The sequence below is a fragment of the Blennius ocellaris genome (assembly GCF_963422515.1).
Source record: "Blennius ocellaris genome assembly, chromosome: 3".
Classification (NCBI taxonomy): domain Eukaryota; kingdom Metazoa; phylum Chordata; class Actinopteri; order Blenniiformes; family Blenniidae; genus Blennius; species Blennius ocellaris.
In genome coordinates this window covers 28,226,706-28,239,521 of record NC_137652.1, presented here as the reverse complement: position 1 = coordinate 28,239,521, position 12,816 = coordinate 28,226,706, and the positions used below count along the sequence as shown (strand labels likewise).

Below are 12,816 nucleotides of genomic sequence, written 5' to 3'. Positions count from 1 at the left end.
CGATGTGATTGTGTGATGAGTCGGCACAACAGCCACACATAGTAAAACACCTGGAGTAGGGATGTGGCCGGTCCCATACAGTGTCGGTATCACGCTGTTGTTCATCACGTCACTCCTCTGTCTTTATGGTCCCCACACTGTCCACGCTGAATACAAGCGTTACACGAAGGGAAGTGTTACAGTAGTTTGTTCTGCTGGAGGTGGAAATGAGACGGTTGAGCTGAAAGAAACGGTGATGGTGTTCGTTTCCTGGTTATTTTTTCCCCATGAAGTTCCCCATCATCTTTATGTTGCACTTTGATCAACAGTCTGTTGAACCTTGTTGAGTTGATTCTGGTCTAATTGATTCTGTATTATGTCGACCGCTTTCAAATCCCGTTTAAGACTACATTCCTTATATAAAACAGTGTACATATATATATATATATATATATATATATATTCCCTGTCAGTACAGTGTTTGTGATGTGATTATATTCACAATCACAAATAAACGTTACTGATGACGATTGCAAGACATAGCTTACAGTACATTCATGTTATCACTGACACCCACAATTTTCAAAATAAAGATAACAATTGTCAATCGTCATTGTGAGAAAAACATTTTTTTTCCACAATTATTTCTGTTTAGCGTGGCTGACTTTTGCTATTTACCGTGAAAAAACTGAACGGATGCGCACTTCGGCGGCAGGCCGTGCAGACGGTGGCAGCCGGGCTGCGGCGCCACAACGGAACTCACGGATCGGAAACTTCTGATCCGTGAAGCTTCATCTGAACTTCTGCTGAAATGAGTCCAGTGTTTCTGCCCCGGCTGCTCTGCTCGCTGCAAAATGTGGACTGGATTTCCTGAACGGAGGCGGGTCTCAATGAGACGTGGATATAATGAGTCAGGAAATCCATTCCACAGTTTGCAGTCAGCTTAGCATGCTAACGGAACTAGCGCCGTTGTGCTATCTGACGTTTCATGACAACACGTCGCTGTTTGGACGGATTTTACGCTGAAAACTCCGCAAAGTATCAACGTGAATGTTTGTGAAGCCGTCGTCCAGCGAGGCGGACGCCCTGCAGCCTGACGTCACCGTTTTAAAACGCCAGCATGCCGAGGAGAATGGCTTGTTCCTCCGCGGTGGCAGGCGAATCACACCTCCGTGCAGCTGCGTCCTCCTCCACGCTAAACTACCTGAAAATAGTCCCAATCATTTGTGCTGCATTAGAGCTGGAAACACTAGTTTGTTCTGCGTTGATGAATCATTTCTCCAGAGATGAATAAAGTGATTGTGAGGTTGTAAAGATAGAACTAGCTTATTATGAGGTGATGACGTCACACAGACCCTCACATTGTCCTCATGGAACTAAATAGTTTGAACTGCTTCCTTTTCTCACCTTCTACTAACCTCAAGTTGTCTTTAGAGAGAAAACATGTAAACATTTCTACATTTATTACTTTACTGTGGAGACGAGTTTATTACAGCCACATATAAAATCAATAATGTTTGAAGCAAACACAGAATAGTATCGGTATGGGCAGATGTTCAAATTTGGGCATTGAGATCGGATCAGAAGTCAAAAAACCTGGATTGGTGCTTCACTAACCTCAAAACACAGAGACACATGAAACCCCTCTTACACACACACACACACACACACACACACACACACACACACACACACACACACACACACACACACACACACACACACACACACACACACACACACACACACACACACACACACACACACACACACACACACACACACACACACACACACACACACACACACACACACACACACAAGAGAGGGATTCAGTTTCCTCGCCCCTCCTCTCACCTCCCTGTCCTAAACTGTGCAGAACACAAGAATCGATCGCTCCTCATCAGTCCAGTCACATCTCATTTCCTTCTTCATGCAGCATTCGAACACTAAATGGGATGTGAGCGGCTCCAATCAGACCTGAGGCTGCAGCAGCAGTCACACTGCAGCAGCAGCTTGAGCCTGACGGCCACAGGAATCGTCTTTTCGCCTCTTGTTGTTGTTGCGAAGCAGGAGGAGGAGCAGGGCAGTTTTGGTGGGACTGGTCTGCGTCTGAGCGTCTCTGAGCACGGCGGCGGTGGATCGTGACTAAACTCAAGACAATCATGCAGATCGCAGGCCGGTCGCAGCGCCGCGGGGACAGTGGTGCTCTTTACAAACCTCCTCAGGAAAGATGCAGAATGAGAAATGCAAGACGCAGCGCACACACACACACACACACACACACACACACACACACACACACACACACACACACACACACACACACACACACACACACACACACACACACACACACACACACACACACACACACACACACACACACACGTACACAATCTCTCTAATGGGGAGAGGAGAATGTGTACATTAGCATTATACTGATTATATTCCATTGCGTCTGCATGAAGTTCACACACATGACACACCAAGCATCCTGCAGTGCGACAGTAAGAGACGTGAAGACAGAACATGAAGATTTCTGAGATCCAGTTTGTGGAAGACAAATCCACAGGTTAAACACAATTAGCAGATTTGCTTCTTAGAACATGGTTTACATGTTTATCCAACGATATGCCAGTGCTCCCTCACGTTATTATGTTGGCTATAAAGACAATAAAACTACTCTGGACTACATATAGAGACTTTAAATTACATTTCAGAACCATCGACCAACAATGAGTTCTGTTTCACCCGACCAATCCAAAACCTGATCCTTGAAAATAACATTTATGTGGTTGATGATTAACCTACATATTAAAGTGCTGTTAATTGTTGTGCAACAACAGCAGCTGAGTGAAAGTGTCTACATACGTTTAGAATCTATCAGAGACCTGGTTTGGGAAATCTTGCTCAGCAACTCTACACGTTTTCCTTTTATACCGTCCTACGACATTACTATTATGTTTGAACAATAATTGACCACTGTAATATTGTTTTTAACCCGCTTTCTACTCATCAATTGTTTTATTATTATTTCTAACTGTGAAGCACTTTGGTCCACTTTGGCTGTTAAATGTGAGTTTGTATTTGCCTTTAGCCTCTGAGGACTTCATCTTAGTCGCTTTACAAAGCAGCACAAAGCGCAGTGCGAATGTCTCAGACACTTCCACATTGCAGTGACCACACTGGAATTGTATTTGCACACATTTGATGGTTTGCCAATTAGACATTTACTCGTCTACCCTGAAAAAAAAAGACAAGAGTTTAGCATTAGAATAGCCCAGGTGGACTGGACAGACCAAACACACTTGTGCTGTGGACAGATAAAGGTTGATTGGAAGGCATCATGAGCTGTTGTGTGTAGAGACTGGGACGATGTGCTGCTGCTCCATGTTTGTGTTACTGTCACCTAGATAAAAGAACAGTATGGCGTTTAGGTACCATAAAGCAGTGTTTTCCAACCTTTTTGAGCCAAGGCACACTTTTTTCTTTGGAAGAATCTGGAGTCACACCACCACCCGGAAATGTTAAAATGTGAAACTCTGTAGCCTCTATAAACAATATAAAGTCATTCTCATCAAAGTTTTATCAACAGGAATCAAATAAATACAGAAAAAATGTATTTCCCAATGTCTTTTTTTAAAATTGACTCCCTCAGTGTGAAACCTGGACCTGATGGATGAAGAGCTGAGATCCTGGTTCACATTCTTCCTTTTCTAAAACTTCTCCATCACTGTCACTGACACAGTACCTTGATACAAGATGGTAGCAGGAGGTGGAGATTAACCACACTGACGTCTGTCACTTTACATTTCACCGGCAAAGTTCTGTGCTGCCATCTAGTGGTGAAGAGTATTTATACGTGATTACTCTGCAACACACTGCTCTCACAGCCGACAGCGACTGTGAGAGCGAATGATTTTTAGAAAAAAATTTGAAATTGGATAATTTCCCACGGCTCACCTGACTAGATCTCGGGGAACACCAGTGTGCCGCGACACAGTGGTTGTAAAACACTGCTATAAACTATCAACTATAAACTATCAATGTTAAACGTTGGATTTACTGTTTTCGATTGCTGTCAATAAAAAGAGTCCCGTCTCGGCCAATAAAGTCTGGATAGTTTCAACTTAGCGGTGACAGTAGAGCTTTTCCTGACTGCATCACTCCACCTCAATCATGTAAATTAGCACACGTTGTCATGTAGATGATCTTAAACTTCTCACTTCCGCCATGGGAACTCCAGCCTGTTTCCACTTTCCAGTCACAAAAAACCTGAGCTGTTCCAAACTCTGAAGTCGGTTAAGGTTTTTGCCACATGGATATAAAAGGCGCGTCTGGTAGAGCTTGTTGTAACAGCAGGTCTGTCAGTCGCCGCGTTTCAGTTCCCGGGTTTGAGTGCGTGTGAGGTAACAGGAAGTGGTGTCCTCACACCAACCTTATACTGTTCCCCTGATGGGCTGCTGCTGAAGGATCGGCCTCCCTGCTGTCACACACACACACACACACACACACACACACACACACACAGACACACACCTAATAGCGCTGTGTCACCCGCCGATGCAACGGCAGTGTGGAAACACTGTCAACACCGTCACTGCTTACTCAGCTGCCAGGAGGAGAGCGAGGGTGTAGTCACGCACACACACTGAAATACACACGTCTTCACACTCATTTAATAGCTCAAAATGTTTCCTCACACACTTCTAGGGGACGACAATGTGACATTAACGTGATGTTTCATTTAGTATTTTGTTGGTTCCTCCACCCGTACAAACATCTCCTCCTGCATGAGCCTCAGTCACACTAATAGATAGATAGATAGATAGATAGATAGATAGATAGATAGATAGATAGATAGATAGATAGATAGATAGATAGATAGATAGATAGATAGATAATTACTTTATTCATCCCCGAAGGGAAATTGTCTTATTGCAGCAATCTGGTACATACGAATATTATAAAATACCATAGAATAGTAATAAAGTAAAAAATAAAAAAATAAAAATATCTGGTTATAAGACATAAAGTACAACACAGGACGGAACATGGGCACGTAGAAATAAGCAGGAGATAAAAGCAAGATAGATGAATAGTAAGGTTCAGTGGCAGAGCCATTAGAAGTAGGCATTATATAATAATAATAATAACAATAATACAGATAATAACAATGTGTAATAGTGTATAATACTCGTGTATCGTACTACTAATAATGGTAGCAATAATATAACAATAACAATATGATTGCAATAAAATAACAATAACTAATAATAACTATATATATCTATATCAGTAATAATAATAATAATAATAATAATAATAATAATAATAATAATAATAATAATAATAATACCAATAGTAATAGTATACTTATACTAATAATACCAATGGTAATAGTCTTCTTGCACATGTATAAATATATGTATATGCAATATACTGTATATATGCAAGCGGTATCACTAGAAATACGCTAGATCACAGATGCACAGAAAAATTCAGCCGCAAAAACAAATCAAGCTGACAAGCTGAATTTTTTTTGTTTTTGCGGCTGAATTTTTTTACAGCTGAATTTTTAGACACATTGAATTTTTACACACTGAATATTTTTAGATGTTGAAAAAAAAAAATCAGAAGCAAAAAAAAGATACGTACTTGAAATTCGACAGCTTTTAAAATTCAAAGTCTGATTTCGATGGTAAAAAAAAATTCAGAGTTAGAAATTCGAATTCAGAATCTGACGGCACAGTTTTACTTCCACGCCGGTGGGTTTTGCGGAAGTCTCCGAGGCGCTGAATGACGCTTCCTGCTCTGATGCTGCTTACAGTGAAGACACAATCAGCTAACAAGAGTTCAGACGTGCTAACTCTTCAGTGGCGTGTCGGTGGGAAACAAAACAAAACAAGTAGTATTTTCTGTTCTTCCAATGAAGAACAGAATTCTTAACATCCATCCAGGGTCTATACCGTCCTACACTGGTCCTATTATCCACTTTTTCACCACTTTCACATGGTCTTGTTGGTCTAAACACCTCGTATTCAAAGTTTCCAGCTCCTCCTTGATTCTCCTCCATTAGAATATGGGATCATAGGAGCTGCATTCAGAATCTGCTGTGTCTGTGAGAGCTGGACTGGCTCCGCCCACACACTCCCACACGCCTACTCCCATCTATGGGAAGAGGAGGAAGAACTTCCTCTCGTGGTGCCATGTGCCAGAGCAGAGCTGCTTGATTGTGGGAGGAGTCAAAGGGGGAGGAGCCTACCTTGATTGTGATTGGCTGAACCCCCGGTGACACTATATAGGGTTTGATTTCTGATTGGCTGGTTGGAGCAACACACTTTTTAAAACCTGGAACAAGCTGGAGAGAGAGGACACACTGTCTTCTCTTCTGGGACGTCGGTCCAGGTATGACGACAGTTGGAAAACTTTTAGAAAGGTAATTTTACTTAATATGACCCCTTTAAAGACACAGACGATTTCTATAACGATTAACATCGTTATAGAAATTTGGCATTTTGGGGAATTTGTGGTTGACCTCAGTTTTCATTTTTCACTTCTACTGAATCCATATACTTTTATTCTTCCAGGGCTGCACAGTGGCGCACTGGTTAGTTGTTGTGAGCAGAAGGACCTGCAGCTCATTGTGACAAAGAGCAAGGATCTGGCGGTGGACAGGAGGGCGTCTGCCACCAAGTGGTTCTCTTCCATTCTATTCCTTTCTGTCCTATTTTTGTTTGCTGTAATATTTCAAAGAATTTCCAGATCGATGTCTCGCTGAGAACAAAGTTTCCTCCAGCGGCTGTCGGACTGTCAGCAGCAGCTTTGTTGCAGGATTCCTGAGAAATTCCCTGCAATCGTCCAGGCTTTATTAAACGGCAGCATGGCCTCCTCTAATATTTCTGGAGAATCCCGGCTGTGTCTGTCCTCTCAGTGGCCTGGACTCACATGATGAATATCTTCACATCCTCACGAAGGGCAGGGGCCGAAGATAGAGCCAACACATGGGATGCACTCTGCTGGACGAGCCACAGTGAAGAGAGTTCTTCACGAGCGTCGGTATAAACACAAATACATTTTTTTTTAAAAAGACTGCGGAAGAAGGAGCATGACTGTGAAGTGGTTTCAGGCAGTATGTGTCTCCTCCGGTAACTATTTGTAATCTATATTGAGTCTGAGCGGGAAGAACAAGACGTGGTGTCATTAACAGTGTGTGACAGACGTGGAGGGGAGGCCGGGGAGGGGATCGCTGTCACATCCTTACACTCTCGTGTTCCCCTCCGCTGGACTCCCTCCGGCGGCGGAGTCATCCTTCCCTCCGCCCTCCACCCTCCACCCTCCACCCCCCCCCCCCGGCAGCGCCCACAGCTGCCACGCAGCCACGGATCCAATAATGAGTCTGTCAGCTCCCGTTAGCGCCCACATGCAAGGCACTTCCAGCCGCAGCGTCTCGCACGGACCTCCGCCGCTTCAGCTGGTCTCAACAAGGCACGTCCAACTTATTGTGAATGAATCCATATGCTGGTTATTTGACCAAATTCACTTTCATCCAGAGGAAGAATGTTAGGAACATAACTAGAAGTAATCTAGACTAATTCTAACTGTAGTAGTTCGCTCACACCTCTCAAGTAAAGAAGACTCTCGTCGGATTGAAAGTATTTGTTATTTCTGTGCAACATTTTCTTTTTCTTTTCAAGCGTTCACAATCAAAGAAATCATTGATTTGTCATTATAAAATTGCCTTTAGGAAGCAGAAAGTGAGAGATGATTTATGATTCTTGCTTTTTTTTTTTTTTTAAACATTCACTAATTCACTGATTGGCTTTTAACTCTGTCCAGGGCAGTGTGTTCATTCTGTATGCTCTGATTTTATGAATCTCTGGAAGCTTCACCAACCTGCAGCACCGTCGCTCCTCCACCAGTCAACACCTGTGTTTTATGTACTGTTTTTATGTATTATTCTTGTATTTGTTTCTTAATGTATTGTTTTTACAGCTTTGTTGTAAAGCACTTTGGATACCACTGGGTTATTGTAAAGGGCTACACAAATACAATTTGATTGATTTGATTGATTGACTCACCAAAACATCTAAATAAAAATATGTTCCACAACATAAACATTAATGTAAATATTGTAAAAGACGGACTGAACCGCGATAAATTATGCTTCCATGCAGTCTACGTTCACATTATACAAACTCAAAATGTGGAAATGAATTAATCACAATTCATTCACAGAAATTGTGCTTATCTAACAAAAAAAAAGAAAGAGGATTTTATTATGTATTTAGTATATTAACATGAACTGCTTCAGTGTTTCAGTGCTGATAGAAGCGTTTCCCCACCATGAGAGCCTCTGGGCAGGACTGGAGGAGACGCTTAACACTGAAGCATCATTCACCACGAGCTGGTCGAGATTAGAGAGAAACAATTGATTTACAGAGTCGATCAGTTCACTGCGGTGGTTTCTACATTTCTGTCAGAGGTCAAACTGTTTGAAGGAGATTAATCTCTTGTTGTATCCAGGATTAACTTGTCAAAAGTCTCTGAAATGACTCAAAACTTTTTTTGTTGATGGAACTTGTGTCTCGTCGTTTCTCCCTGCCTTCCTTTCTTCCTCTCTCTGAATCCCGCAGCGAGGAGAAATGTGTTTTTTAACTGACACTGCTGTGATTTATGAACCGGCACGGCGAGATCATGAAACTCAGACGACACGCGGGGGGGGGGGGGGGGGGGGGGGGGTGGAAACCTTCGCCGTGAATTCCAGTTGACCAGGGAGGGCTGAGAGCGTCTGCCAGTGACTGAGTGTGGGACGAGCGAGGGTTTGTGTCGCTGCGCCAGGAGTCTGAAGCAGCCAGCCCAGATTAGAGAACGGCCACGTAGGGAACCAGATTATATCCAAACTAATCATGACAAATGGGGATTTAGTGTGAACGCCAGTGTTTATGATGGACGTGTCTTGATCCATATGTGTGTCTGACTGTGTGTACACATGTTTGTTACGTAACAGCGCCTGTGCATGTGGGTCAACGGCAGCCGATCAGCATAACGATGGTGACGGCATGAAAACAAGAAGAGGATTTGACTGGGAGGAGGAGGAGGGGAGGTGTCTGGCTGTTGTTGTTGTTATTGTTGTTGTTGTTATGGTCTCTGCTGAGCTGTGCACATCAGTCTGTAGTTTTACTACCGTGCCTGTGGGAGATGAGGGCTGAGTGTGCGTGTGTGTGTGTGTGTGTGTGTGTGTGTGTGTGTGTGTGTGTGTGTGTGTGTGTGTGTGTGTGTGTGTGTGTGTGTGTGTGTGTGTGTGTTATGTTTGATAAGATTTGAAAACGTGATTTTAAAGATGACAGATTAGGAAAACAAGGAATCTGTGATGTTGCTTATTCATGTTTGGTGCAATTAAAGCCCCCGTACAAGGAGTCCTGGAAGGGATTACACTTTTTTTTCTTTTTTAAATTTGATTTCCAGATCATGAAAAATGTCTTTCAACCGCTCGCCGCAGACACACACTATAATATCTAACTTAAGGACAAGTGAGCACGTTTAGGGTTTGAAAGATATAAACCAATGCTGGGATGGATTGACTGAAAACGAGATTATTTCTCTGACTAAATGCAACAAGTGAAAGAACGGTTCAGCTGTGAAGTAACTGTCAATAGAGTCTGCAGCAGAAACAGTTTGAAGAAGGTTTAAAACAGCAGGCGGCCGTGAAGCTTTGTAAAGTCAGGCTGCGCACCGCCACACAAACACAAACACAACAAAACCTCAAATAAATACGAAGAAAAAGTACATCATTTGCAGAGCATTTTCACATAAATCCCTCAATCAGACTTTACTTAAATGCATCAAGGATCCCCTCGTGTCACGTCATACAGATTCTTACCGACAAAAAACCTTCACAAAGTATTTGCTTAATCTGGCGAGCGAAATTAAAAACAAATAGCAAGGACAGAGTGCTGATTCTCTCCACAGGAAAAGTGTGAGAGGTTCTGGAGCTCTTACCCAGTTGGGCCATGTCCAGCTCAACGTTTCTACTTTATGCATGTTAAACCAGGGAGTGGACGTTTAACTATCACAAATATCTAAAATAACAACATGCAGGTGAGAAACAACATTCTGAGGACCAACAGGTGGAGGTTGGAGGGTCGCTGAGGGTGTTTGTTGAATACGAAGCTGCAAAAGTAGGACTTGCTTAATGTTAGAGAGGAGGTCCAAAACGTTCGGTGGATCCGTGTACATTCAATGGAAAAAAACCAACAACAACAAAACAATCCCTGTGTGTCAACAGCTCACCAGTGATGACCAGAGTGTGGACGATGCCGGCCTCGTTGAGCATCTTCTGCACGTGGTTGTTGTAGAGACTGAGCGCCTGGCCCTTCCCGCTCTGCGGGTTCACCAGCAGCATCATCTGGCACGGCCGAGACAACTGGCTCACCAGCGCCCCTGCAGGAAGGACAGGAACAGCATCAACAAGCAGCACAGACGTCCGTCACCCCTCAAACTGCAGCGACGTTTCCGTTAACACGTGGACAGTTCAAAACGTAATTCTCCGTTTGTTGTATTGGAGCGTTTCGTTTTCTTGTGACGTTTTCTTTCTCCACCTCACGCTCTACAAATTGACTGTTACTTTTTTTTTAACCAGTATGAAAACTATTCAGTTCCAGTTGACGTTAGGTGATCGATACTAAAGCGTTATTATCCACAACACACAGTGGTGTTGTAGAGAAAGTTTCAGACTGAAATCCTTGTTTTTCTTGGTGGAAGTTGCATGTTTTTCCATCTTCCTCCCTCCGACCACAAACATGCATTTCAGGCCAAAAGTGACCAAGTGTCTCTGTAAGTTCAAACTCTCTCAGTGGGAAGTTCAGAGTTTTACACAAAGCAAATTGCATTATTCTCACAAAAGAAGTCAAAACGTGTCCTTGTTATCCCCCGCCGTGGCTGATAGGCCCCGAAGGGGGATCTTGAAACAGTCTCCGTACGTCCGTCCGTTCAAACGTTTCTACCTATATCTCGGCAACCCCTGGGCCCACAGTGACCAAACTTCACATGTGGATACATCTCAGAGGGGGAAGGGATACTATGGTGACCTTGACCTAATTTGCATATTAAGTAGGTCACAGGGTCACGAAGTGCTTAAAAACACATTTTGGGCTGTGGAGGCCTAGGTTTTTGAGCTAGGGCTCTGAAATTGTATACACACATGCTACACACTCCACGGATAACCTCCAGTACACCAAGTGACCTGACCTTGACCTTGAAGATCGGTAGGGTCTGAAGTTTGCTCGTCATGGTTGCACAATACATGTATTTTCATATAAACATTTCTCCTCATTTCTCAGCAGTTCCTGGGCCCACAGTCACCAAACTTCACACATGGACACTCCACCTGGGGAGAATGGGCACCATGGTGACCAGGACCTAATTTGCATATCAGGTCACAGGGTCACTAAGTGCATAAAAACACCTTTTGGGCTCTGGAGACGTATTTTGACATAGCTTATGAAGAAGACCTTTCAGATTCTACATAATTATCTACTAGGACCCATGGAACACCCTCTAGTGTACCAAGTGTGCTGCCTTAGAGCTGCTTTGTGAGAAAATATAAAGCCCTCCGGCGGGGGATTAGCCCAGCAACGGCCTTCTTGTCTCAGTTGCTCATGAACACATCCACTAAATTAGTCACTGCTCAGAGTTGATCTTCCAGATGAGCGAGGAAACGCTTCGTCACGAACCAAATCTAATGTGAAGTAAACTGTCCAATAATAATCTGACATAATAATCATTTGGAGGACAATATATCTCGAAAACGCGTGAATACAAAATACATCAGCACAGTCAACCAGAGAATTATTGTTTACATTATAACTGCACTAAAGAGAAGAAATCAACTGACATGAGCTTGAGGTGGGAAACTACATTAACTTTAATCAAATGTAACTACATTCAAACCACCACAGTGTCAAACTACCGCTATGGGGTATAAGAGGGTATAAATATAAAGTGTATAAGTATAAATAGCACACAGCAGACGTGGTTTTTAGATTCATTACAGTGATAACAGTCAGAATGTGATTTTATTCTATGAATTTGTTCTGCGCCAGCAGACCATCTGATTACATCCTCATGAATTCTTAATGTTGTGATGTAATATGTTGGAGTTGGAGTTGCATGACCCTTTGTTATTACTACTATCGAAATGTCCCATCTGCTGCTGCAACAACTCAGCTAGTTTCATTTAATTTAACGTCTCTGGCATGTTTCCTAAAAAAAAAAAAATTAAAATAAATAAATAAATAAAAAGCATTTTGATAAAGGGACACAAGAGCAGAAATGACAGGATATTTATAGCTGCCAGCAGAGACAAAGGTCAGCGGCCAGTTACACGCTGCATTAATGCCACTGCACGGCCTGCATAGCGAGGAGGGCTGAGCAGAGGAGCAGCAGCCTCCGTCCTAAATATTTAACTGCGGGGTGGATGCAAATTAGTGTTCAAAATATGTTGGGGATCAAACAGATTTCAGAGGGTTACACAGATCTTACACGGATCCCAGATCTTTTTAAAGCTGAGGCTGCTTGGTGTTTGTGAGGCGATAAAAACCGAGACGTTCCTGTTGGCCTTCTGTTCCAACAATGTCCACCGAGGATAAATTAGATAGGACCGGCTTGAGCTTCGACTTTTGTGAAATATTACCCCACATCTAAGACAAGACCAGGAAAACTTAACTGAAATGTGTCAGAAAGAAAGTGTAAATTCCTGTAGGGCAGCTTTTTGTTTTTAAACTATTTGACAGATTTGGAGCAAAAGACTTATGAATTTTCTCTTCTTTTCCA

The 12,816-nt window shown here is 42.8% G+C and overlaps 1 protein-coding gene across 1 annotated transcript in view; it reads right to left on the bottom strand.

Annotated features, from left to right (window-relative positions):
* The window catches only part of LOC308145183 (sphingosine kinase 1-like), a gene marked incomplete at both ends in the record, with an annotated part of 45,212 nt that overhangs the window by 10,202 nt on the left and 22,194 nt on the right, over positions 1-12,816 (bottom strand). Inside the window, one exon of the mRNA XM_080516545.1 lies at positions 10,276-10,425. Coding sequence (XP_080372671.1) covers positions 10,276-10,425 — 150 coding nt within the window. The remainder of the gene's footprint in view (positions 1-10,275; positions 10,426-12,816) is intronic.